The sequence below is a fragment of the Benincasa hispida genome, chromosome 1 (genome assembly GCF_027475165.1).
Source record: "Benincasa hispida cultivar pf3 chromosome 1, pf3_genome.v1.1, whole genome shotgun sequence".
Lineage (NCBI taxonomy): Eukaryota > Viridiplantae > Streptophyta > Magnoliopsida > Cucurbitales > Cucurbitaceae > Benincasa > Benincasa hispida.
Genome location: NC_143478.1, coordinates 8522533 through 8549131, shown reverse-complemented (window position 1 = coordinate 8549131; position 26599 = coordinate 8522533). Strand labels below are relative to the sequence as shown.

General features: G+C 32.9%; 3 protein-coding genes across 10 annotated transcripts; 1 reads left to right on the top strand and 2 right to left on the bottom strand.

Moving 5' to 3' along the window:
* Positions 1–12289: 12289 nt before the first annotated feature.
* LOC120091594 (mitochondrial carrier protein MTM1-like) lies at positions 12290–16596 on the top strand. Its single transcript, XM_039049696.2, has 11 exons — positions 12290–12595; positions 12686–12938; positions 13141–13215; positions 13430–13558; positions 13889–13948; positions 14088–14258; positions 14370–14466; positions 14596–14687; positions 14801–14950; positions 15479–15537; positions 16126–16596. Exons 1-11 carry the CDS (start codon positions 12462–12464, stop codon positions 16268–16270), a joined length of 1365 nt encoding a protein of 454 aa, XP_038905624.1. The 5' UTR covers positions 12290–12461; the 3' UTR covers positions 16271–16596.
* A 662-nt stretch (positions 16597–17258) lies between these two features.
* Positions 17259–17980, bottom strand: LOC120091602 (arabinogalactan protein 41-like). Its single transcript, XM_039049708.2, has 2 exons — positions 17741–17980; positions 17259–17583 (listed from the first exon to the last, which is right to left on the bottom strand). The coding sequence occupies exons 1-2, from the start codon at positions 17862–17864 to the stop codon at positions 17474–17476; spliced, it is 234 nt and encodes a 77-aa protein (XP_038905636.2). The 5' UTR covers positions 17865–17980; the 3' UTR covers positions 17259–17473.
* A 1935-nt stretch (positions 17981–19915) lies between these two features.
* Positions 19916–25770, bottom strand: LOC120067909 (tubulin gamma-2 chain). 8 transcript variants are annotated; one of them, XR_016528554.1, is made up of 14 exons: positions 25400–25770; positions 24437–24637; positions 24152–24263; positions 23216–23616; positions 22872–22925; positions 22675–22779; positions 22502–22576; positions 22359–22403; positions 22094–22222; positions 21667–21771; positions 21505–21586; positions 20629–20789; positions 20469–20521; positions 20106–20220 (listed from the first exon to the last, which is right to left on the bottom strand). XR_016528554.1 is itself a non-coding variant. In XM_090312128.1 (13 exons), the coding sequence occupies exons 1-11, from the start codon at positions 25526–25528 to the stop codon at positions 21518–21520; spliced, it is 1425 nt and encodes a 474-aa protein (XP_090168254.1). In that variant the 5' UTR covers positions 25529–25770; the 3' UTR covers positions 20656–20789; positions 20922–20936; positions 21505–21517. The 8 variants fall into 8 exon arrangements, 5 of the variants coding, with proteins under 5 accessions (XP_090168255.1, XP_038875466.2, XP_090168254.1 ...); XR_005479051.2 differs by having other exon boundaries at positions 20660–20789; XR_005479052.2 differs by lacking the exon at positions 20629–20789 and having other exon boundaries at positions 19916–20220.
* Positions 25771–26599: the final 829 nt, after the last annotated feature.

Here is a 26599-nt window from a genome sequence, read left to right as displayed (position 1 = left end):
GAGAAGGAAGCAAAACATAATGGTATAGTTTTTTACTATCCTAAACAACTTGAATATATTTTAACTAGTTTGATTATATATAGTTTGGATCAAAATATCAATGGATCGAATTTCTCATTTCACATATTTTTTAACTAAACAAAAAAAAAATAGAAATTACTAGCCAACTTAAGTATAACTCAACTGGTTTAGACACATACTACTGACCAAAATGTCATAGGTCTGAATCTATCGTTTCAATACAACGATTAAAAAAAAATTCATGATTCAAATACTTTAGTACAAAATTCCATTAAAATAAAATTTAAAAAGATGGGAAAAAAGAACTATATGTAAAGTTACACAATAAAATTATGTTTTTATAGTTCAAATTAAATGATAATAATAATAATAAATAGTCTATATTAATAGCTACATAGTAGAATTATATGCTGTACTAAAAAAAAAAAAAGAAAGTAAAATTACATGCTTATAGAACACAAATAGTCTTGTCTTATTCTCTTCAAATTGTACAAAAGGTTTCGATTCTTATATCTTACGTTTATTTTTGTCCTTATACTTCTAAAATAATGATTATTTTAGTTCATTCATTTTTCATTTTAATCTAGTTTCTTTCCATTAAATTTTGGTATGCACACTTCATTCATTAAATTTGTTAAAATGTAATCATAAATTTGTAATTGAAGGACAAAAATAAATATTTAAGAGATAAATTAACCAAAATAGTATTTTAAAAAGAAAAACATATTACGATGTATTCTTTTTTATTTTTTTCGTTGCAGAATTTTACCGACCAGAACCAGTTGTGACAAAATTGTGAGAGAGATCACGTGGGATAGTGGATAAACAACAGAGGAGGGATTTGGGCCTCTATTTGAACTGCTAAAATGGGCTGGGCCCATCTTTTCAATAATTTCCTTTGTACGTTGTATTGGTGGGCCATAAACACCTGAATACGTTGAAAGTGATTGCCAATAGAAATACCAAAATTTAAAGTTTCATTTAGAAAAATGACAAAAGAATTTTAAAATTATAAAAATAGTAAAAAGAATTTATATAATAGAAAATACTAATTAGTAAATGACAAAACTACCCTAAAACAATAAAATTAATTACAAACGAGAATGTAAAGATACACTACTTCAAAAACAACTCGAATTCCACAAATACACCCTACCTAAACATTTTAGAACCACAAATTCACAATATTTAAACATTCCATAAGCAAAAATTAAAACTTACTCAAAATGGTCTAACGCTGCCTATAGAATACGTGTATGCGAGGGAAGATGACAACCAAGCAGTGAACGTCAATAAAAACTTATGGATGTCTACAATGATAGACTTTCTCCAAGGTGAGAAAGAGCAAAGTTGCTTGACCAGTGAAGTTGTTGTTAACAAGCGAGTATTTGAAAGAATTACAACTTTAGGACGAGACTATCGGGAATGTGATTGCATTTGACATCAAACCAGTTGTAAGGAGTTTCGTCATCTTCATTCTATGTGACCATTTTGCTTATAGGTTCCTGAGAGCTAGCTTTAAACACTATCAATCTCATAATGTCATTGTTGAAAGCGATATTCAAAGAGGAAACAAAAGCAAGAAACATGTGTGCAAGCGAAAAAAGGTTGGCGACCTGACGAGGGTGGTCGTCAAAAGTTAGCCAAGATGATGGAATTCAATAAAGAGTTGTTGAACCAATGATTGCAAACATGAGATTGAAAAGGAGAAAAAAAGATTTGGGAGAGAGTTAAGTGAAGAAAATGAAGATGAGATTTATAATTTTTTGTTATTTGATGATGATGACGACGATGATAATAATAATAATAAAGATATTAATATTAATATTAATAATAAACTAAACTATATATATAAAATTTAATTCTCATTTATAAGTTTCTTTTTAAGTACAACAAACTATTTTTACGTGATTCTATATGAAAAATTAAAAACATTGAAAATATGAAGAAAAAAAAAGAAAGAAAAATATCAAATTAATTTGGTAACAAATTGTATAAAATAATGAAAAAATATTTATATACAATTGAATTTGTAACCGACATTTAAACAAATTGAAAGTTAGTAGAAAAAATCAAATTTGATAATAAAAGATCAATTCAAATATAAATTGGAGAGAGAAACCATGCAGTTTTTGTTTATTGTGATTAATTCGATAAGTAGTTAGATAAAATCTAATTTGATAATAAAATATAAATTCAAATATAATTTAGGAGAGAAAAATTATCTTCCTCGTTTATTTAGAATTACAGTGTACTTATCACTCTATTTTCATTTAAGCTTCAACAATTACATGGTATTTATAACATCATCAACCACAAAATCTGCAAAAACAACAAGAAATGATAAATTTTAAATGAATACTTATCTATTTAAATGTCAAAAACAACAAAGTCTAACTCATTGTAAAGTCATAGAAAAAATAGCAAGATTGCAAAAGTAAATACTTATTTATTTTTAAAAAATAAAGATTAATAGTATGATAATATAATAAGATGATGATGAATAAAAGTCGATTAAAAAAATACAAAAAATGATCAAATTTAAATGAAATATATAATTTGTTAGATGAAAATATATATAAAATATTTAGTAAAATCCTAATAAGGATAAAAAAATTTAATATGAATTTAAAATAATAAAAAAAATAATAAAATAATGTAAAATCTAAAGATATATTATAAATTAAAATCAAAATGGTGATAAACAAATTAAAAATTGATTAACTCTGAATATTTTTTTAAAGTTGTTAAATCAAATCAAATCAAAACAGATGACTAATTTGAATCAAGGGGAGAAAAATAAAGAAAAAATTAGTTTATTTTAAATGAATTTGTGAATTAGTTATCAAAATCTAATTTGAATATTAAAAATAAATTCAAATTCCAAAAGAAGGCAAAATTACGAAACGACACCCATTTTTAGTTTTGAAATTGGATCGATTAGATAATAATATGATTAATTTGTTTATTAATCAAGCTCTCTAATTATATTGTATTTATATCCCGACTATTAATCAAACTCTCCACTTACACTGTATTTATATATTGTTCATTAATAAAACTCTACACTTACATTGTATTTAATATTTCAAATATACGAATCAACTAAGGACAAATCAAGTATTATCAAAACATCAGCTAAAATAGTGACTAAATATGAAATATATACAATTGACTCTAATAACATATACAATTTAAACCTTAAAAAATATGAAAAAATATTGGTTAATTTATTAAGAATATGTATAAAATAATGAAAAACAATTCAAACATTTGAATAATTTAAAATTTAATTAGATAAATGAAATTCGACAATATATAGATATTTAAAATATAAATTTGGTAGAAAAATCTAGATATTTAATTCAAGTGAGATTAATTCGTTAAATAGAATCTAAATAAATAATAAATGATGGTTATTTTGAGCAACGTGGTTATTTTTAGTTTCCACACTTTTCATATAATTGTAGTTTCATCAATAATAAAACCTACAAAGGATTTAAAAATTCGTAGTCGTGTGCATGTCATGTGAATTAACATAAATCTTATTATTTATCGGTCTTGTCATTTTTCAAAATCAAATCCTAAAATTTATCATACTATTCAATGTCCCAATCATTACAGTCTAGCCCAAATGATTTACTCGTGACATGGAGAACAAAATACAAGGATTCTAGAAATAATTAAATTATTTCCAACAAATTTGATTGAATTTTCATTTTTATAAGATTATATATATATATATATATATATACCTGGGTGAGTTATCAGTAGGATTAGATAAATGTGAATGTTAGGATGTGAAAAATAGGGATATTTAAATTTTTTTAAAAGAAATAATAAAAACCAAAAACAAGGCCCATTAGGCCCATTTGACAGACAGAAAAAAGTCTCAAGTCTGACAAACAACTAAGGGAGTAATCAGATGGACCATACCACACTCGTGAGTACCATACACGCCATTATAATTTCCACGTGGAACAGCAAATCCCGTTCAGGAACTCTTGGTCTATAATAATAATACCATCCCCAATACATCAACAAATCAATTACATGCATGTATGTATACACATACACCGATGTAGATCGGAGAATCAAACCATCTCCTTTTTTTAGGACGAGAATTTGATTTTTGACCCATTGATCGGTGAGGTATGTTTTGATTAATTGAATTATGCTTACATATAAATGTGTAATTTTGAAATACAGTTATTTCTGATTTAAATGGTGAGTTAAGTTCAAGTTAAAAAATAAAAACGTTTTTCTAAGTTGTGATTAAAAAAATGAAGTCCTTATTCAAATTTAGACTAAAAAAATTGTGTTTATTAATAAAAGAATAAATTTTACCATCTAAAGGTTGGCGTATAATGTTACAAATTTTATATATATAAGTAACTACTTTTTAGCTAACACCGATGAAAGAAATTAGTTATCAACTAAAAATGGTTAGTGAGAGTTGAGGTTAAGTTTGGAACTAAATCACCCAGGTTAAAAAAAATTTAAAAAAATTACAATCATACAAATATACGTAAATTTTGTTGATTGATCTCTCCTTTTACGAGTTGGACTAAAATGCCACGAGTTTTTGGGCTTTAGTGGGCCGACTTAAAAAATGGAAAGATTGGGCCGAGCCCATTTATCACTAACAGCCCAATGTTACTGCATTGACATTTGTCACAAAAACAAGCACCCAAAAATATAGAATTTACATTTTATTCTATTTTACACTCAAATTTGATCTAAAAAAAATATAATAATAATAATAAAACTCAAATTGGTTGGCAAAGTAATGCATATTCTTCCTATTTATGTCTGTTTGATTCTACAAAGTTTCACAATCTTTAATATATATATATTTTTTTTACGTCAATGTTAAAATGAGCTTAATTCGATAATAATTGGTTTGACCTTTTGTCATTGAGATCAAAGGTCCAATCTCTCATATTACAATTGTTGTGCTAAAAAAATGATAAAGACGAATAATTAATGGATATAATTACTCTATAGTACTTGAAAGTGATGGAATTTTAGGGAGAAATTACACAAAAGTTGAAATTTGGTTATTTGTTGAAATGTGTGTACTTTACCAAATTTGTTTCATGTTTGATCGTGTACATTGATCGAGCTTTATTAACTTTTAGATTTTTTATTTTATTTTATTTTATTTTTGAATTAGTAAGTTTTAAATAGAATGGTTTAACTTGACTTCCATTAAAATTAGTGAATGAATTCGACCAAAATTGATTAAGCGTAAAAATTACAAGATTTACAAGTATAAGGTTCAAATCAACAAACTTAAAATTTTATTAAAAAAAATTATTGCAATATGTCAAAGTTTAGGTTTTGAAATTATATCTCATCCAAGAAAAGATTTATTGTTAATAAATATGAGTGTTCAAATAATACAATCACTTGAACAATTAAACTGAAACTGCGTCCGCTCTCTTCTTTCTATCTCATCTCATTTATGTTGACACTTCCTCCTTCCATCTCATTCATGTATATCACTCACTCTTGTCTTTGGTGCCGAACTATTGACCTATAGTTTTGATTCTCTGTTATTAGAAATAAAGCTTGTATTTTGTGTTATTCTATGATGATATGATTTGATTGTACTTAGGTTAGATGAAAAAAAAAGATTTTGTGTTAGAATTATTTGTTAGACATATTTATATAATAATATGTTTAATTAAAGTATGAGCTATATATGTGGATTAATAATTTATCACATTGGATTATTTTATTGGATTGGGTCGTGATCTAATTAATTAAGGTCCTAGATTCCTAATTGAGTATGGACTTAATGGATAGAAGCCTATTCCTAGTTAATTAAGGTTTAATGGGGACCCTAATTAAAAACCTTAGGGCTATGGTCTTCAATATACCAAAGCAATAAGCACTCAGTCTTTCTTAATTCCAAGAGAGATCCCAGTTAGGGCATTTGGAGTTTTGGTTGAGGAAGACAATAGCCGCCACTTAGTCATCATCAATCTTTCAATGGAATCCGGTATGTATATATTCTTGACAATTTGACATGAATGATTCTAGGGTTTATCTATTCAATATAGATATAAAGTATTTATGCTAACAAGTGGTATTAGAGCATGTTTTTCATGTTACATTGTTGGTTTATATTTGTGTTCCATTGGGATTGTGATTCAATTTTGATTTTGGTTAAAGAATTAAAGAATAAAGTTCTAAAAAAAAGGAAAAAAAAATTGAATCCCTCATTGTGCCATAACAATTTTATGAATTTGATAATGGAATCCGAAGATTGTGACTTATGTGCAATCGAAGGGTTATTGTTGGAGTATTCAATGAATTTAGTAGATTTTCTCAAAAAAGTAATCAAGATTCATTGGCTATAAAGAAAAAATAATAATAAAATAAAGTACATGTGTTCTTTGGTTTAGTGGGTTTCAATTAAAAAAAAAAAAAACGCATAGTGCAGAAACGACCATTTTTTTTTATAAGTCTTTATCATTTAATTATGTCAACGGAATCCGCAAACGAATACTGTGTTGACTGCTGTTTGGAGATTAAAATTTGCGGTAGAGAAAGAGAATAATTTTGTGAAATTTTGGTCGGTGTTTCCTGTTTGATTTTTCCGGTGATTCTTGATCTTGATTATTGATAATTTAGTGAATTTAAATCTAGCTTTTAAATTAATAAGGTTTTTGAATTTGAATTTAAAGTTTTATTAGTGATTTAAGTCAAGATTTGAATAATCATGTTGTGGATTCAAGATTCATTGATCATGCTATGGTTTAAATTTGATTGATGATATTTAGTGATATTCACATGTTTTGTGCATTAGTTGTATTATGTGTATGCAATTATTAAGTGAATATTGGTAAAGACTATTTGGTGTTCTTCCTCTCTCATTTTTGTACAATAATATTATCATATTATTGTGTCTCATATTTTAGATTGAGTTGGTCAAAATAATATGTTACCAAAGTAGCCTCTGTTATCTAGATTAATTTAATTCTAAAATATAAGATGTGCATATTCATGAATTTATGCGGATAATTATCGGCCCAAAAGAAGATAATTATTTGGCCAAATTGTGGATATGTATGTGGTAATGAGTATGTGGCAATTATAAGGATTGCTCATGTGAAAAATAGTCGGTCCAGAGAGGCTATTTTTTGACAGAGTTAATTGTTAGTACTTTGATTAAGTACCATTTACAGTTGGTGTTTTTGCCCAAAGGCTGGACATCAATGTTTGTTAGGTATCTTGTTAAAGGGGCACACCACATATGTGAAATTATTTTGTTATATTTTAATTGTGAGCATATGTTTTATTATTTATTGTTTCACTTGGTCTTACTCAAATATCTGGAAATCTAGGTTCAATCCCGATTTAGAAGGAAAGCCTAGAGATACTTCTCGGGTGTATGGATTTGGACCTTGCATTAAAGACCGATAAACCTACTTCTATTGAGGAGCAACCAAATACGGCTAATATAAAGAAGTGGGAGCGGTCAAATCGCATGTATCTGATGATCATTAGGCACTCCATTCCAGAGTCTTTTCGGGGCTCTATCACGGAAAGTGAAAATGCCAATAAGTTCCTTGCTCAAATTGAGAAATATTTTGCTAAAAATAAAAAAGGGGAAGCAAGTAGTCTTTTGACTTCTTTAACTTCTATGAGGGATAAGGGCAATGGAAACATAAGGGAGTACATTATGGAAATGTCCAATCTCGCAGGTAAATTAAAGGAACTTGATATCGAGATAAATGGAAATTTACTCGTGCATCTGGTACTTATCTCTCTTCCTGCACAATTCACTCAGTTTAAGATAAGCTATAATACTCAAAAGGATAAATAGAGTATTAATGAGCTTATCTCACAATGTGTGCAAGAAGAAGATAGGATTAAGAGAGAAAGGACAGAAAGTGCTCATTTGGCAACATGCTCTCGTGATAAGAAGAAAAGAAAATTTGTGGATATTGCAGAAGGGACATCTCAGCAGAATAAAAACAGAAACAAGCTACTAAAAATCCTTGTTTTTTCTGCAAAAGGAAAGATCACTTCAAGAAAGATTGTCCCAAGTACGCCAAGTGGCGTGTAAAGAAGGGTAAACTTCTTACTTTGGTTTGTTCTGAAGTTAATTTAGCTTCTGTACCTACAAATACTTGGTGGGTAGATTCTGGTGCTACTACTCACATAAGTATATCAATGCAGGGTTGCCTGTGGAGCCGGCCGCCAAGTGATGCTGAAAGATTCATCTATGTGGGCGATGGCAAAGCAGTTCCAGTTGAAGTTATTGGAAATTTTAGATTACTTTTAAAAACTAGTTGTTATTTGGATCTGAATGAGACTTTTTTTGTACCCTCATTTAGAGGGAATTTAGTTTCTATTTCCAGTTTGGAAAATTTTGGTTTTTCTTGTTCTTTTGGAAATAATAAAGTTAGTCTTTTTTAAGATTCTAAGCTTATTGGTATCAGTTCTTTAATTGATAATCTATATATGCTTGATTCTTTTACTTCATTTAACAAGATCCTATTATCTAATTCATGTGGTACAGAGCATAAATTAAATGAGAATTCTGCTATGTTATGGCACAAGCATTTAGGTCACATCTCTAAACAGAGATTTCAGAGACTTGTGTCAGATGGAATGCTTGATTCCCTTGATTTAAGTAACTTCAACGTTTGTGTAGAATGTATTAAGGGAAAACAAACAAACATAAGAAAATTAGGTGCCAACAAATGCTTAGATGTCTTAGAACTAATACATACAGACATTTGTGGTCCATTCCCTATGGCCTCTTGGAATGGACAATAATATTTTATTATGTTCATAGACGACTATTCAAGATATGGGTACCTATATTTAATTCATGAGAAGTCTCAATCCTTGGACGTTTTCAAGTCTTTCAAAGTTGAAGTCTCAATCCTTGAACTTCAACTTGGAAAGAAAATTAAGGTTGTCAAATCTGATCGTGGTGGTGAATATTACGGTAGATATGATGGATCAGGTGAACAACATCCAGGGCCCTTTGCCAAATACCTAGATGAATGTGGAATCGTCCCGCAATACACTATGCCTGGCAAACCCAGCATGAATGGTGTAGCGGAGAGACGAAATAGAACACTTAAGAATATGGTAAGAAGTATGATTAGTCATTCTTCGCTACCAGAATCCCTCTGGGGTGAGGCACTAAAGACTACAACATATATCCTTAATAGGGTACCTAGTAAAGCAGTAGTTAAAACCCTTTATGAGCTGTGGACAGGAAAGAAGCCTAGTATTAGGCATCTTCACATTTGGGGTTGTCCAGTTGAGGCTAGGCCTTATAGGCCTAATGAAAGAAAATTAGACTCAAGAATTATTAACTGCTATTTTGTTGGGTATTCTGAGCATTCTCGGGGTTTCAAGTTTTATGATCCCACTTCTAGATCATTGTTTGAGACAGAAAACTAGATTCCTTGAGGATGTTGAGTTTGAAGGGAGGGAAGATAACATAAGGAAAGTTGTCTTTGAAGAGGAATTGGTTTCTTTTCCTCATGTGATTATAAATGATGTTCAGGCTTCAATTCTCGACTTCATTATTGAACCAATTATAGGACAAGACAACATTGAAGTCCCCGTTGTTGAACCTGAAGTTCAAACTCAACAACCTCAAGAAGTGCCATTAAGAAGATCTACTAGAGAGAAGAAAAGCAATTCCAGATGATTATATTGTGTTTCTTCAAGAACATCAGGATGATGTAGGCGTAATGGAAGATGATCCAATCAACTTCCAACAAGCTTTACAAAGTTCTAACTTTAAAAAGTGGATAAGTGCTATGGAAGAGGAAATAAAATCCATGAAAGACAATGACGTTTAGGAACTTGTCGAACTTCCATCAGGAGTGAAACCCATAGGTTGTAAATGGATATTTAAAACCAAAAGGGATTTACATGGCAATATCGAAAGATATAAGGCTCGCCTTATTGCAAAGGGTTTTACTCAAAAGGAAGACATTGATTACAAAGAGACTTTCTCTTCGGTTTCATCGAAAGACTCTTTTGGGGTAATCATGGCACTGTAGCTCACTTCGATTTAGAACTACACCAGATGGATGTAAAAACTGCATTTTTCAATGGAACATTGATGAGACGATTTATATGGTGCAACCAGAAAACTTTGTATCTGGTAATTCAAAGTCTATGGTGTGCAAATTAAAGAATTCCATCTACAGTCTCAAGCAAGCCTCTCGTCAATGGTATCACAAATTCCATGAAGTGATAACCTCATTTGGTTTTGAGGTGAACATTATGGAAGATTGGGTATATCACAAGTTTAGTGGGAGTAAATCAATCTTTCTGGTGTTATATGTCGATGACATACTCATAGCTAGTAATGATGTAGGTTTATTGCATGACACTAAGAGATTTCTCGAAAATTTTTTTGAGATGAAGGATCTTGGTGATGCTTCTTTTGTATTGGAATTGAAATACTGCGAGATCGTTCTCAAGATATTTTGAGATTGTCACAAAAGAACTACATTGAAAACATCTTGAGTAGATTTGGCATGAAAGATTGTGCGCCGGGAGATACCCCGATCGCCAAAAGTTAAAAAATTCATTTAGGTCAATGCCCCAAGACCACACTTGAGACTAAGGAGATGCAAAAGGTTCCCTATGCATCAGCCATTGGAAATCTAATGTATGCTCAAGTATGCACGCGTCCAGATATTGCGTTCATAGTTGGAGTGTTAGGCAGATATTTGAGTAACCCGAGGATGAATCATTGGAAAGCAGCCAAACGGGTTATGAGGTATTTACAGAGAACAAAAGATTATATGCTCACTTATCGAAGATCAGAAGTTTTGGAGATCATTGGGTATTCTTATTTTGATTATGCTGGATGTCAAGACACTTTGCGATCTACTTCAGGCTATATCTTCATGTTGGCTGGAGGAGCTGCATCCTGGAAAAGTATTAAACAAACACTTATGGCTTCTTCTACCATGGTTGCGAAGTTTATAGCATGTTATGAGGCATCCAATCATGGAATATGGTTGCAAAATTTTGTCACTGGGCTGTGGATAGTAGTTGGGATAGAAAGACCACTAAAATTATTTTGTGACAATAAGCCGGCAGTGATGTATTCCAACAACAACAGAAGCAACACAAAGTCAAAGCATGTAGACGTAAGTTTCTGGTTGTTAAAGAAAAAGTTCAGAATGGTCAAATTTTGATAGAACACATAGGAACAAACTCTATGGTGGCAGATCCATTGACTAAAGGTTTAGCACCTAAAGTTTTTCATGAGCATGTTGCTCACATGGGTATTAGTCACTTTTCTGATTCCACGGTTTAGTGGGAGTTTGTTATTAAGGATGTTCTTTGACCTTATTTTGTTTATTTTCTATATAGAATAAAGTTGATGGTTTATGTTTTATTATTTGAACTCGTTCATCATGTATGCAGTTTAGCATAAAGTTTTTTAGAATGATCTCATTAAGGAATTTGGACCAGTTGAAAACAGACATGATTTAGATCACTTTGCATGTAGTTTCCATGCTATCCATCCATACTTTATCTATGTCATTGAATGTATTGGAATTGGTGATCAAGGAAGGTTTAGTTACAAGGGTAGTGACGAAAGCCGCCTTGATTCCATGCTAATACAGGAGATGTACCAGATTGAACTAAAGGGGATTTCTATTATTGAAATAACCTGTTTATACACGCCTAAGGTTTATCTGATCTAATTATATACACAGACATAGCCCAAGTGGGAGATTGTTAGACATATTTAAATAATAATATGTTTAATTAAAGTATGAGGTATGTATGTGGATTAATAATTTATGGGTTATTTTATTGGATTGGGCCTATTATGTGATCTAATTAATTAAAGTCCTAGATTATGGATTTAATGGGTAGAAGCCTACTAGTTAATTAAGGTTTAATGGAAACCCTAATTGAACTAGTATATAAAGAGGGCTATGGTCTCATCTTTCTTAATCCCATTGAGAGATCCCAGTTAGGCATTTGAAGTTTTGGTTTGGTTGAGAAAGGCAATAGCCGCCACTTAATCATCATCAATCTTTCAATGGAATCCGGTATGTATATATTATTGACATATGAATGATTCTAGGGTTTATCTATTCAATATAGATATAAAATATTTATGCTAATATTATTTGTTTGTTATAAACAACTTTAACAACTTAATATCCAACTCGAAAATGTAACCCAACTCCATTGGATTGCAATTAAAATATATAACATATAAAAATAATAATTTGTATGACTTGCCACTGCTCCACCCAATTGCTTGGCGCCCTTCTGTCCACGCCACGCCACGAATCCCTTCTTGCGTTAACTCTCTTCGTTCCCAGTGGAAATTGCTTTGGCAACGCACAATTTCCCACAAAATTATGAAATCATATATTATGTCTCTGTTTTCATATTCGTTTTAGAGAACCCAATTCATGTTTCTCTTCGATTTCATTCTGATCAACGATTCAACATACAACAACCGCCTCAATTTTCTTTCTCATTCATTCAAATTCGTCGACCCATCTTTCCCATTAATTTGGGGACTCCAACAGCCAAAAAGTCATATGTAAGACGCTTTCTTCTTTGAAAATTTGCGTTTCCCACAATTTTTAACATCGCGAGGAACGGAAATTACTTCCGTGTTCTTCAACCCCAGTTGCAGAGAGGAAGATATGGTGGGTTTGAAGCCGGATTTACCCTCTTGGACGAGTTGCTCATCGACCCGGGTTGAGTTTGAGGGAAATGTTTCTTCTGTATCGGCTTCCATCTTCAGAAGCGGCAAAGAAGGCTCCTCGGAGCAGCCTCACCGTCTCTCTGATGCCAATTTGAGTTTTGGAGAAAGATCCCTTTCCGCCGCTGGAGCCGCCGTTGTTTCTGCCATTCTCGTTAATCCCCTCGACGTTGCCAAAGTATGTTGCATTTCTATGAATTTTGCAATGGGGATTTTCAGTATCGGAGAATTAGGCTCTATGGGGATGCCATTTCTTAGTTTCTTTCATTCTTTTTAGAAGACATAGTAGTTTCAATCACTAATCACTTTACTTACTTCAAACTGTTGCATATTTGTGAGTACATTTGAGTTGATTGTTTGCTTTGATTATGTCTCTTCAGACAAGGTTGCAAGCACAAGCTGCTGGAGTTCCTTATCAAGGGCCATGTCGGATGACAAGCTTAGAATCGAATACGGTGTGTTTTTCTGCATTGGTTTCAATATGTTTTATATGAGACAGATTATGCAATTTTTGGATAATTTTACAATGGGCTGGAAGAGGCTAGGTCCATTACGATTATGGTAACGGTTGTCTCACATTGCATATTGTCTGTGTGGATGCGTACAAGAAAGAGTCTCTTATAGTAATTGTTGTGAAATGTCGATAAACTTTTGTTGGTTGTTCCTTAGGTGATTCCTAATTTGAGATGTTCATCAGTATCGAGCTCACGTTCTCTTGTTGGCCTCGAACCTAATTGTTCTCCAGAGTGCAACCGGTACACAGGAACATTTGATGTATTCAACAAGGTTATTCGTCAGGTTAGTTGAGAGACTTGAGAGACTGATACTAATTAAGATCATCCATAAGTTTCATAGATACAATATTGCTTTCATAGTTTTAGTGGAATGAAGTATTTAATGAAAAGATTGAGCTCTGATTAACCTATGTGAGTTGGTTAATTTCTTTCACACGTCTATTCTCGAATATGGCTCATAGATAGATGGGCGCCATGGGGATCAAGTTGCTTCTAGCTGTACTTATTCTGATCCCTGCGTGTCTTGTTTAGTGTATTTGACATGTTATTTTGTTGTTGAGGGTTGATCAGTTAGTAATAGTATCAATAGCACTAAGAACTGAACTTTTTGCAGGAAGGTTTTGGGAGGTTGTGGCGAGGCACATATGCAAGCTTAACTCTGGCTGTGCCAACCGTGAGTCTTTTTTTTTTTGTTGGTGATGGCTATGTTTCTCATCTTGACGTTTGCTCCTAGATACTTTTTTTAGCTGAGATCTCTGTTCAGGGATTACAATGTTAATGATTTTTTGCTTCCTCCTGTCTATCCCTGCCAGGTTGGGATCTACATGCCTTGTTATGATATCTTCCGCAATTTGATGGAAGATTTTACCACCAAGAATGCTCCGAATTTGACTCCATATGTTCCGTTAGTTGCAGGATCAACTGCCCGCTCGTTAGCTGTTATATCATGTTACCCTGTTGAACTTGCGCGGACTCGAATGCAGGTTTAGAACTATGCAATATTGATCTTGGGTTTATTTATGACCATGTGCTACAAGGCTTACATCATAACTCGAGCTCATAGTTTAAATATTTGTCTTCCTTTCCTCTCCTAGGCATTTAGAGAAAAACAAACTGGCACTAAGCCTCCAGGAGTATGGAAGACGTTGGTTGAGGTTGTCAACCCTATTAGGGGTAATCGCCTTCAAGATTGTAAGTACTTTCACAATACTGTTTGTTTATGATGCTTTGATGAAGAGTTTATGATTCCGATATTTGAAGTACTTAAATTTCATAAAAGTTTAGTATGGTTCAATAAGGTATTGATTCCTTTTCCAACAGTACAGAACTACCGTCTCTTATGGACTGGCCTTGGCGCTCAACTTGTTCGAGATGTTCCATTCTCTGCTATCTGTTGGGCAACACTTGAGCCTGTGAGAAAATTTCTGCTAAGCTGTTTGAGAAAAGCACATTTTAGCTATGACAATACCTTACTTTGGTATGTTTGAAGATTTTCATTTGTTTTGCTGTTCATCTTGTTTTGCAGTTGAGGAGGAAAATTCTAGGCCTAGTTGGTGAGGAAGCCAGTGCAGCAAGTGTGCTTGGTGCAAATTTCTCTGCTGGCTTTATTGCTGGAAGTCTTGCAGCTGCTGCAACATGTCCACTTGATGTCGCTAAAACTCGAAGGCAAATCGAGGTTCCTGTCTCTATTAAAGCTTCATTTAGCATACAGTTATGTTTTTTTAATTCAAGGCTTCTAATCCCCACAGTTTTTATTGTGGGTTTGCCTTCCCTTTACACTTGAGTTTATCAGAGGTTGATTTTACAGCTGCCATTGAGCTGAAGTTCACTGTCAGTCCCATTGGTTTCAAACCCATCTAACGTATATAATTAAAACCTTCACAGCATCTGGTTGATTTGTGGAACTTTGGTATCTGAAATGGCTAGGAATGATTAATTGAAGTTTCATGTGAAACCCCTTCCTTTTTTGCTGGAGAACAACCGCTATCTTGTATCTTCGGACTTCGAATATCTTACAACCCTTTTCTCTCTATATGGATTTCTATGACTCCACATTACAACCATGTCTTAATTCTTAGTTTAAGAAATCGTAGAAAATTTTCTTCTCTCATCAAAATTTAGGGAGTTTTCCACCCTACCCCATGAATTAAAGCTGCATTTGCATATTTGGTTGTCATCTAGTGTTTCTTTTGGCATTTTGCAGAGAGACCCTGAAAGGGCATTGAATATGACTACAAGAACAACTCTGGCAGAAATTTGGAGGCAAGTAGAAATTTTAGTACCAAGTAGTTATGGTTACTCTTGTTAGGGGTGGCTATTCAAACTGTAGAAACCAAACCGTTTCTAAAAACGTACTGAACCGAACCAAACCAAAAAGTCATTGAAACTGAAAAATGCGGTTCTGTCTGGTTTGAAGAGATTTTGAAACCGAATTAATTCGGTTCGGTTTCAATTTTGAAAACCGATTTTGAAACCAAACCGCACTGTTTTAACTAATATATATATTTTAAAAAAGAGTAGAACGGAATTTAAAACCGAACCGTTTTTAATTTAAAGAATACAACGAATTTAAAACCGAACCGAACCAAAATGTTTTTTAATTAAAGAAATATAACATAGATTTTTTGAAAATATCAAAACCGAATTTCAAACCAAACCGGTTTGGTTTGGTTTACATATTAGAAAATTCGATTCGATTCGGTTTGCCACCAAACCGAACTGTTTCCACCCCTAACTCTTGTTAAACAAAACCATTTTGTTACAAACATGATACAATGCTTCTGTTGCCATGAGTTTCGTTATGCTTTTCAGATCAAAATTTGATCGACCGAAACTGTTTACTTTGGACAGGAATGGAAGAATCCGAGGCATGTTTACAGGAATTGGTCCCCGTGTCGGTCGTGCTGGTCCCTCTGTCGGGATAGTCGTCTCCTTCTACGAAGTTATGAAGTATGCTTTGTATCACAGACACCCAAAAGAAACGATGATTGAATAGAGGGGAATCACTTGGTATGCCCCTATGTAATTCTCAAGAAATCTCCTTTCCTCAGATTCATTAGGCCGAAGACGTTTGGATGGCTAGACAGCAACTTCTAAGGAAATAAAAACCGGATTTTTTTTTTTTTTTGGTTTCCCCCTCTCATAGTAAATCAACCCCGATCTCAATCTTATATTGTCCATTTTTTTCACCAAACATTTTGTTCAATCACAATTTTAGATGTACATCGAGGAGATGCTTTATACTTGTAATTTAAGTAGATAAATCGATTTTCAGTAGAATTTGGATAAATAAATAAATAGAAATAAATTATTTTGTCCCTATAGTATATATGTTCTGATTCAATTTTTATAGTTTTATTAAGAGTCTATTTAGAACGATCTTCTAAGTGTTTAAAGAGCTTTTAAAGTAAGTGCATGTTCTAAATTTCGTATAAAGAGCTTTTAAAGTAAGTCATTTTAAGCATGTCCTAAATTCCTCAAAAAATTATGTGTCATTGTGACGGGTTATCAAGGAACAAGACCTCCCTGTCCTATTACCAACTGATCGCTTGGTAGGCAAGTTGTGTCGATATTCTTAGTCCCTTCATCGAGATCAGTTGGCAATTTTTTCCTACTTGGACTTGTCGACCCAAGTAGGTCTGAATATGAACGAAGGATTGAAGCATCTGATCGGATTCTGGAGATGAATACCGAAACAACTTGGAATGGGTGTAGGTATAATAGTGAAATCCATGAAAAAGATGATCCATTTTCCTATTCGAATTTCAACGTGCTTTCTTTCTGCTTCCTTATTTTGATTGTTTTTTTGCATTACATCACAGAAGGTTCATTGGCCATTGAATTAAACACTTTACAGAGTTCAATCACAACGTAGAGGTCAAAATCTCACTAGAAAAAAAAAAAAAAAAAAAAAAAAAGAAAGAATGGTGGCTTCGAATTCTGTCTGTAAATGTCAATCAAACAGATCGGCAGACTTGAAAAGCTTTGCAAAATGGATCCATCCATTGAATAAATTATGATAAGAAAAAGTAATCGAATAAACAATGAATAAATGGAGCAATTGATCAAAATCTACGAAACCCAATATGCACATTCCTTTCAAGCCTACATTTATCACAAAAAAGAGTAAGAAAGTTGGGCCTCGTTCCTTCTCAAACATCCACAAACAGCGTTACATTATTGCTACAATCCTAGGGATTCAATTGAGGAAAAAGCTGTAGGAAGAAGCATCGAGAGGGTGAATGAGATACGTGAGAACCAACGCCACCAGCATCAGAACGTACGCAATCCCCTGGTCTATGGAGGTCCCTGTAGTTTTTTCACACAAAATTACAAAATTAAGAAACCTATTCTATTCCGTGCCCTAATTCGAAAGAAAGACCTAGATTATTCGATTTCAATCAACAAAGAAGAGAGAAGAAGAGGAAGGAGAATGCGAAGAACGAGAAATCGTAAATGTAGATACCGTCGCTAGCGGGAGCGGGAGCGGGAGCAGGGGCGGCGTCAACGAGCGGCGAAAGAATGAAGAAGATGAGAGCGAAGAAGGTGAAGAGGCCGGAGAAATCCCTAGAAGTAGAATTGGACTCCATTGATGGATGGTGGTCTCCCTCTCCAGAGGAACAAATTTCTGTGAAAGCTCCGATCAAAATCAAAAAATGTTGAAGGAGAGAGAAGGAGAGTAGTGGGGCGGAGGATAATGTGGTGATTTCGTTTTCGTTTTATATATAAAAAAAAAATAGAGAGAGACAATAGAGAAGAAACCGGCAAAACCCACTGTGCCAATTGCCTTCCTATTCCTCAATCCCAATATCAGCGGGCTCCACAATTTCTATTTCCTTTATTTATTTTCTAAATTCTATCTCAAATTAATTATTTTTTCGATAGTTTAAATTTTATTTTGATTTCTAAATTTTTAAAAATTACTATTTTAATCATTGAACTTTTAAAGAATATTTATTTTGGTCTCTTATTAATATTTTATCGATTTTTTTTATGAAATTGCATCTAGCATGTGTCGAGCAAAATGAAGGTGAAATAAAATACCAATGACTAACATGCCAAAATATTTAATGGTCAAATTCTTAACATAAAATGACTTTTAAGTTATCCTACGCTTTGCCACCTAATTCAAATTTGAAATCTAGATTTTTTAGCTTGACTAACTTATTTACCAGCCTAATCATCTAAAAATACAAGTTATTTCATCATTTTATTTAAGAATTAATAGATTTTTAATAGCATGGACAAAAGTAAGCACTTTTTTAAAAGTTTATGGACTAGAATAGACGTTTTTTTAAAAGTTTAAGGATCAAAATAAAACAAGTTTCAAAGTTCAGGGACCAAAATAGAATTTAAATCTTTTACGAATTATAGAATTTTTTTCTTTTCAATTTTCTATTGGTTAACATGAGCATAACTATTTTAGATGTCAAAGTTTGAGTAATTGCAACACTACATGTTGAATTAAAAGAAAAACTTTTAAAAATTAACTTTGCTTAAAATTCGATGTTCAAATCTCTAGTCCATATTTGTACTAAAATAAAACAATCGTAGAAAAAAATTGAATCTTGAAGATTATGACAAATTTTATGTGTAGGTTAGATTGGTGGGATTTGTTCTTTTATTGTCGTATAAAACTACATAAGTACAATTCAAATTTAATATGATAAATTTGATTTTTAAAATTATTTGATAAAGAATTTCAAAATTGATCTCCAATTTATTTTCATGTTAAGAATATTGCAATTTAAATGGAAAGAAAATTCAAAGTTCTACCTAAATTACTAAAATTACTATTGTTGTGGAGAGCATTCAATTTTATTTTATTTCTAATTTTAATTTTATTAGTACAACAATTAAAATTTAAAAATTAAACTTTTAATTTCAAATGATGAATACTAGATTTTTAGATAAAATGAGCTTCACTCAGTAATATTAACACGTATTCTGTCTCTAAAGATCGAAAGTTCAATAATGGTTGACGGAAAGAAGAAAAAAGGCACTAGACTTTTAATTTATTTGGTTAAACCATATAAAATTGTATTGAATTTTTGGAATTATTTTGATTAGAAGGCCATGTGATGGGCCCAAACTGACAGTCTGTCCAATTAGTTGGCACCCATTCATTAGTTAATCAAAACTGTGCATAAGTGGGTCCCATCCCGAACCTTAACGTTTACAATTTCAAGTTGCCAACTAATATTAACGGCTATATAAAGCTTTCTTGTTGCATTATACCTATACTTCAAAGGTTTAATTTTTAAATACTTTCAATTTTAGTTTATTCATATAATTATAAAAGATCCTTTTTTATTTTTAAAAATCAACTATTTTTATCCATACCGAGTAGTAAAAGTACAATAATCAAAATGAATCCTTTAAAAGTCTTAAGAATTAAAATAAACCAATCAAAAGTATAAAGATTAAAATAGCATTTATTCCTATTTTGAAATGTTCTTTTGTTACTTCATATGGAAGATAAGCAATAATCTTTTTACATTGATAAAGATCTTTCTACTTAATGTTACACTTTTTTTTTTTTTTTTTTTAAATTGAGAAATATTGTTGGGATCTGATGTCAATCTCATCTCTTCTTGATTATTGTACTAGAGATTGGAATTCCATCCATTTGAATAGGATAAAAAAGGAATCTTGAGTAGCAATTTCACTTTTATTAGCTATCCCAACTTATCATCTAACTTAAAATTTACATTAATTTATTTTAATAGATGAATTTTTTTGAAAATAACAAATCATTCTTCCATTAATAATCAGCGATCAGGTTCAAACACTCTCTACAAACCCACTCAATCATCAATCTCAAAAACCAGTTAGAGATTACTCCCACCATCCCATTCATTCAATATGCAATTTGAAAATAATGGTCCATAAAAATCAGTATATGTTTCAATCATGGACGTAGACTGCTCTTTCCTCCAGCCAACCCTGCATTTCGAATAGATTTTATATAAAGAAAGCTTCTATTACACTGAAGAAAACAACAAAACAACCAAAGCCAAACAATCCCTTTAACCCCACAAGCCAGGCAACATCTGTCGGTATTGTCATTTATGGATTCTCCATAAAATAACACATTTCAAATTTCAAAATTCAAAATAATCAATTGACAACCAGACCGGCGAACTGTATGAAGCAATATTATCAGTCAATGGAGGATTGGGAATAGGTAATACCTGGCAATCATTCTATAACTGAATGTTTTAGGTTGGAACAGAATGCCAGTAATCTGCAAGTGAGAATGGAATAATCCTCAACCACTGTTAACAACTTGAAGGAAAAGTTCAAGATTCTCAATCAAGCATGGGGTCTGTAGAATATGGCACACAATCTCACCACATGCAATGTTAAAGTAAGAAAGGCCTACCACATGTGGATGGTAGGATGAACAATGCTGTTCTCAACTATGATGCCAATGCCACAAGCCTCACTCTTCATCACACAAACGGTCCCAAAACATACAAACAAAAGACACCTCATTGACGCAAATGGAAGACCTAAATGGATTGCGTGTCGATTAGAATAGTGGGAGTCTGACCCCTACGTTAACAAACCAATACAGAGAGAATCTGTATTTTCAGATTGTATAGTTAATAAAAATAAAAGAAAAAAAATCACACGGGTACAACCTCCATTATCATGACCTGCAATTAGGAAATTCAAGCAGTCAATCATCTAGGGTAGTATAAAGGAAAGCGCCATCACAAATGTATGGACTTGTCACTGACTAAAGGCGAATATGGTAGGAGTAACAGTTAAGCGACAGCATAATACAAAATCTAAAATTAGTTGTCTTTTTGTGATTATGTGTGCATGCGTGCATATATGTGCAAGGGTGTATGTTTATTTGGGGCTAGGTATTGGAAAGGGGCGGATTTCCATATGAAATATTAATTTATACTAGTGCCATATACGCATATTCTTTCTAATGATTAAATAATGTTTTTCCAGCTTGATCATATTTCTCCACAAAAAGAACTAGAAATTGATACCGAAAGGATATTTTCTTCCATATATTTAAATTCTAGAAGACCAGCTGGCAATTTGTCACCTTATAAATTTGCACGTATCTTCAAAGATATTTTGCAGTCAAGGCCATACTTAGGTCGGAGGATGCCAATGAACATATCAGACTACTAGGGTTAAAAACGCATGGAACAAAATTAGAAGTCAAAGCATCCTCCGTTGCAACCAAAAATAAATCCATTGCACCTTATTTGTCTTGTCAGACGGCCAAACTTGGGTCTGCTGTTCCCGATGCATTTCCCTCTCCTGTAAGAATCTGGTCGGGATCCTGCATCATAAAAGAATATATAATTGAGTTTTATTCTTCGTAGGAAATGAAGCAATTTGAAGATATACAGGTATACTGACCTCCATTCCCCATTTGATATAATCTGGCGACTCACAAGCCTTATATTCATCAACCAAACTTTCAATTATATCCCTTGATTCATCAAACTCGGAGAGGTCATTGTCCTGTCCAATGGTAATTGTTTGTTTCGATTTTAGACTTTGACCGATTGAACAATTCATGAGGACAGCACAAATCCACTAGACCAATCATGTAGTGTACACAACACGGCTTGTCTTAACTAATACATGATTAACCAAAATTTGTTGTAATATTTATACATGACATGAGATGTCAACTAGAATGGATAAACAATTAATCGTCTTAACTAATACAAGATTAACCAAAATTTGTTACAATATTTACTCCTGACACAAGATGTTCAACTAGAATGAATAAACAATAAATTTTCAATTAGAGCAGAAAATATGGGAACAGAAATATTACAGCGAACATTGGGAACTTCCGATAGTTGTCAAGAAAGGCTTGCTTCTTTCTCAACTTCTCATACTGGCTCAAACACTTGCTGAAAAGGTGCCGGATGCTTGTATGGCTAGCTAACATAAGACCACTGACCTGAAAATCATTTCTTCTAGTGAGCATTTAGAAATAAAACAGATGACTGAGATTGAAATTTAGAAATAAAGAAAAGCCAAGACATTAAATTAATACAGACTGAGAGGAAGTTAAAAAGGGATCTGTAGTGTCTTACTCTATGGGCAGTTTGGACATATGGTGATTTCCGTGAGAGTGCAACCTAAAACGAGCCAGCATATATGTTCTTATGAATCTACACAGAAAAGTAACTACGAAATTGGAATATCAAAATATACTGATTTTACTGTTGAAAGAAACCTGAATGCTGGCAGGGCCCCACTCAATAAAATTCACAAGCTTTCTTTCACGTATCCTCTGTAAACTTTCATGAACCTGTAGCATAATGAAAACATCAACATACATCCATAGCAAACTTGCAGTAAACCAATTGTTTTTCCTTTTTCTATTTCAAGCGGTTTAATCATCAGTACCTGTGTAGGGTCCACTTCTCCCTGTATGATATTCAATATTGATATGTATTTTGCTTGACTAGCTTCTTTTGTTCGAGCATATGAGGAGACCATAATATTTTTTGTCTGTAAATGAGCAGAAAATGTCATAAAGTCAGATGAAAGGCACAAATTGGGGTTTTTCCCCCTTAAAAATAAAATCAACCAAAAACTCTTACCTGCAGAAGTCTTCTCATGACATCAAGGACAGTTGTTTTCCTGATCACATTAGCCTGAAAAAAAGATCCACAACTTTGATTATCCATTGCTAGAAACTTCCTTACAAGCAAATCATGCCAAATGATAAATCATCAGAAATAAAAATGTTTACGTAAAAAAACTGACATCTACAACAATGAGATAATAAAAGATGTGAAACACAGATCTGCGTAAAGAAGACACAACTTTAACCAAATTGTGGATTTGTACAAGTAACAATTGCACTGGTGATGCTAAAAAAAGTATAGTTGGGGGATAACGAAACTGTATAATATCAATAAGTTGCAAGCACTGAGAAAAATACCTGGCGCTCAACCGTGAGTGGTGTGTATCCTGTCATTAGAAAATGGCATCTTGGTGTTGGAATTAGGGAGGCCAGAAGTCCAACTAAGTCATTGTTCATATATCCCGGGTATCTCAAAGTGGTTGTGCTAGCTGACATTACAGTAGATACTAAGGAGTTTGTTTGTGCAAAAGTTGGATTTGATAGATGAAGGCGTTCTACAGCTATTCTATTTAAGGCAGTATTATCAAGGACAACAACACAATCAGCATTGAGTGTTAGTCGCTTTAAAGTCAAAAGTGAGTTGTAAGGCTGGACTACAACATCACTAGTTTCCATCTGATTAGGAAAAACACTGTACGTCTGAACCAGTTTTTTGCTGTAGCGATCATTCAGAGTCTCCAGGAGATACGAACCCATGCCTGCATTGTATCAAGTGATAAAACTGAATTACATATTTCTAGTCCTCAGAACTCCTGCTAATCTTTACTTATTCTAATATATTCTCTTTTGACTATGACAGAATGCATATTTGCACAACTTTGTCACTAGAGATAAAATGATTAGATCCCTAAAATTGAGAAGTAGGCCTCCTCTTTCTTTTCTTGTCTTTTTTTCTCCAAATTTGTCCGCGAACCAATCACTATCAATCATCCAATTTCTGAAGAATCAAGAACTATCATAAACCAAAATTAGGATTCTTCATTGCTGCAAATCCTGAATTAACTTGGCCAGTTTCTTAACTTAAAAATACATTTGCACACGGTACACAAAACTGTCTGGATCAAATGTTAATAGAAGATTGAAAATCTGGATAAATTTAGAAAGAAAAATGAACATAAAAATCTGTCTCAATCTTACCTTACTGCAATGCCTTCCCATTATCATTTTCCCAATACAGAAATAAAACTAATAATAAAGAAATCAGGAAAGGTTAGAGGGAAGTGCAGAAGATACCTGATCCTGTCCCTCCAGCAATTGAGTGGCATAGAACAAAACCTTCAAGGCTGTCACTTCCATCTGCTTCTCTGTCAATCATATCCATGATATCCTCTTCAACACCCTTTCCCTGATTGTGTCTTCAAATCAATGTCAAAAAGATACCACATGGACAGCATAGAATTCTAAGCATAGCATGTAACTTTGTTGTGTACATATTTTAGATCATAGAGGGAATATCAGCATGTTTCACTATTGAGAATTTCAAAACTAAAAAGGAAAAGATATCGGAAAAAAGAAAACCTGATGATATCCACTGGCCCAGTTATTTCCAGCACCACCTCCATGGTCTGAAACAAAGATGTTCTCGTGGTTGTAGAGATTTCGGTATTCACTGTTCTGGATACCATTGATGACCCTGGGCTCCAGGTCAATAAGCAAAGCTCTTGGTATGTAGTGCTGATCATCAGCTTGATAGAAGAATACATCTTTCCGGTCACCTCCCTGCATAATATACAATATGTTTACGTCCTTCCAAGTTCCAGTGAAATGTATTTGTAGCTTATCTATACAACATACTATACATGTCTAAGATCAAAGGAGTGGCTCGATTCATTTTTCGCCCAGTTACTACTAATATACGTAACCCATAATCTCTTGGCTCTTAATAAAACCTCTGCCGTATGATAAGAGCTGGAAACTGTATAAATGTAGAGCACAGTAAAGCATTGCTGAGAAGAAACTGAGGTGCAGATAGAAATGGAGCAAAATCATTCATGTTGAATGGTGGAGTTAAAATGAAGACTAGAGAATCTGATCCAAAGTTATGAACTTATGATAACGTTACAATAGTGGATTGCGCCAAAGACTAAGCACATCTCTCCCACTAACGCCCCATTGACCAAGTGCTGTCAATAACCCCTTCGCGTAAGCTCATTTCCACAAGATCACTCAAAAGAAGTCAGCGCAGTCGAAACCGGAGAAAATTGCAAGCGAATTCCCCAATCACCGTCAATTCTTGTTGGTTAAAACCCTTATAAGGCAATTCCTCACTTAACATCTAAAATACTACAACGAACACAATCCAAAAATGCGGTTATATGTTTATATATCATCATACAGCCTACACAGTCCATTTCCTCAACTCTCCTCCAATTTTCCAAGCAACCGAACACACTGACGCTCGTACGTGCATAATACATTACACGTATAAATAAATTAAAAGAAAATACAACAGTGTATGAAGAAGAGAAGCAAAGCAAGGACCTGAGTAGCAAAATCTTCAAGAATACCCTCTTTGCTGATTCCATGCTCGAGGCAGAGCTGCTTCCAGAACTCCATTCCGATCTGATTCCCACATTGTCCAACTTGCAGAGTGATGATCTCCCTCGGCATATTCCTTAGGAAATTAGGGCCAACCAGAAGAACGGAAAGGAGAGAAATGAAGGTAGGTGGAAGAGAGAATGTTGTAAACAAGAATCTGGGTATGGCGCGGAACCCTTTTTGAATAGAAAGAAGAAAGAGAGGGAAAGGAAAGGACTGATGATGGAATTTGATGGAAATTTTGGTTTTCTATTTGAAGTAAAAATGAGAGTGGAAGGAAGCTAAGCTATGGCTTTGTGTTCTGACCGCGCGCCGACTCCGACAGCGAGCGACCGATGCTAACTTACGCCAACGTAAACTTGGGCTTAGTACAAGTAATTGGGCCTATTTTTCCAATTGAACTGTGAATTGGGCCTGATGAAAGCCTGAGCTGTATTGGGCTGCCCTACATGAAAGCCTGAAATATGACCCAATATTTAACTACTGTGATGATTCGGACAAAGTTAGAATGTTCTATGGTTTATACTTAGAATTTTATTTTATAAAGTTTTTATAAATAGTTCTTAAAAAAATATTATTTATGAAGATTCGGTTTTCATACTATAGGACTAAATTCTAGCATTTAAACCATGAGAATAGAAACTAATTCAAACATTCTTCTTAGGTTAAGGACTAAAATTGTAATTCAATCATCTTTATATTTGTTTTGTAATCAGATTGAATGATTGACATTTAAAAGTATAATATTTTATTTTGATTCGGTTTGGTTTAAGCTTATTTCCTCTCAAATTTTACAATGATATTCATATTTCTTTAGTATGAAATTGAATTATTAGCCAAATCTAACACAAAAAACAAATTTTTAAAAACTATTTTTTTTTATAGTTTTCAAAATTTGGTGTGATTTTTAAATATATTAATAAGAGTTAGATAACAAATCAAGAAATTTAGAGATGGAATGAGTGTTTATAGGCTTAAGTATCAAAAATAAAAAAAAGAAAAAACTAAAGCTCGTTTGATAACCATTTCGTTTTTTGTTTTTGGTTTTTGAAAATTAAGTATGTTTCCTCCGTATTTCTTATAATAAATTGTACATTTCTTGAGTACAATAGTTGAATTCTTAGCCAAATTAAAAAAAAAAAA

Excerpts from the sequence above, each read along its gene's own strand:
- LOC120091594 (XM_039049696.2), top strand. The coding sequence starts at position 12,462 with ATGTTTCTCTTCGATTTCATTCTGATCAACGATTCAACATACAACAAC. Across the intron at positions 12,939-13,140 it reads ATCCCCTCGACGTTGCCAAA|ACAAGGTTGCAAGCACAAGC; the intron begins GTATGTTGCATT and ends ATGTCTCTTCAG. Across the intron at positions 14,951-15,478 it reads AAACTCGAAGGCAAATCGAG|AGAGACCCTGAAAGGGCATT; the intron begins GTTCCTGTCTCT and ends GGCATTTTGCAG.
- LOC120091602 (XM_039049708.2), bottom strand. The coding sequence starts at position 17,864 with ATGGAGTCCAATTCTACTTCTAGGGATTTCTCCGGCCTCTTCACCTTC. Across the intron at positions 17,584-17,740 it reads TCCCGCTCCCGCTAGCGACG|GGACCTCCATAGACCAGGGG; the intron begins GTATCTACATTT and ends AAAAAACTACAG.
- LOC120067909 (XM_090312129.1), bottom strand. The coding sequence starts at position 25,528 with ATGCCGAGGGAGATCATCACTCTGCAAGTTGGACAATGTGGGAATCAG. Across the intron at positions 22,577-22,674 it reads GAGAAGTGGACCCTACACAG|GTTCATGAAAGTTTACAGAG; the intron begins GTACTGATGATT and ends ATTATGCTACAG. Across the intron at positions 22,404-22,501 it reads GGGGCCCTGCCAGCATTCAG|GTTGCACTCTCACGGAAATC; the intron begins GTTTCTTTCAAC and ends GGCTCGTTTTAG.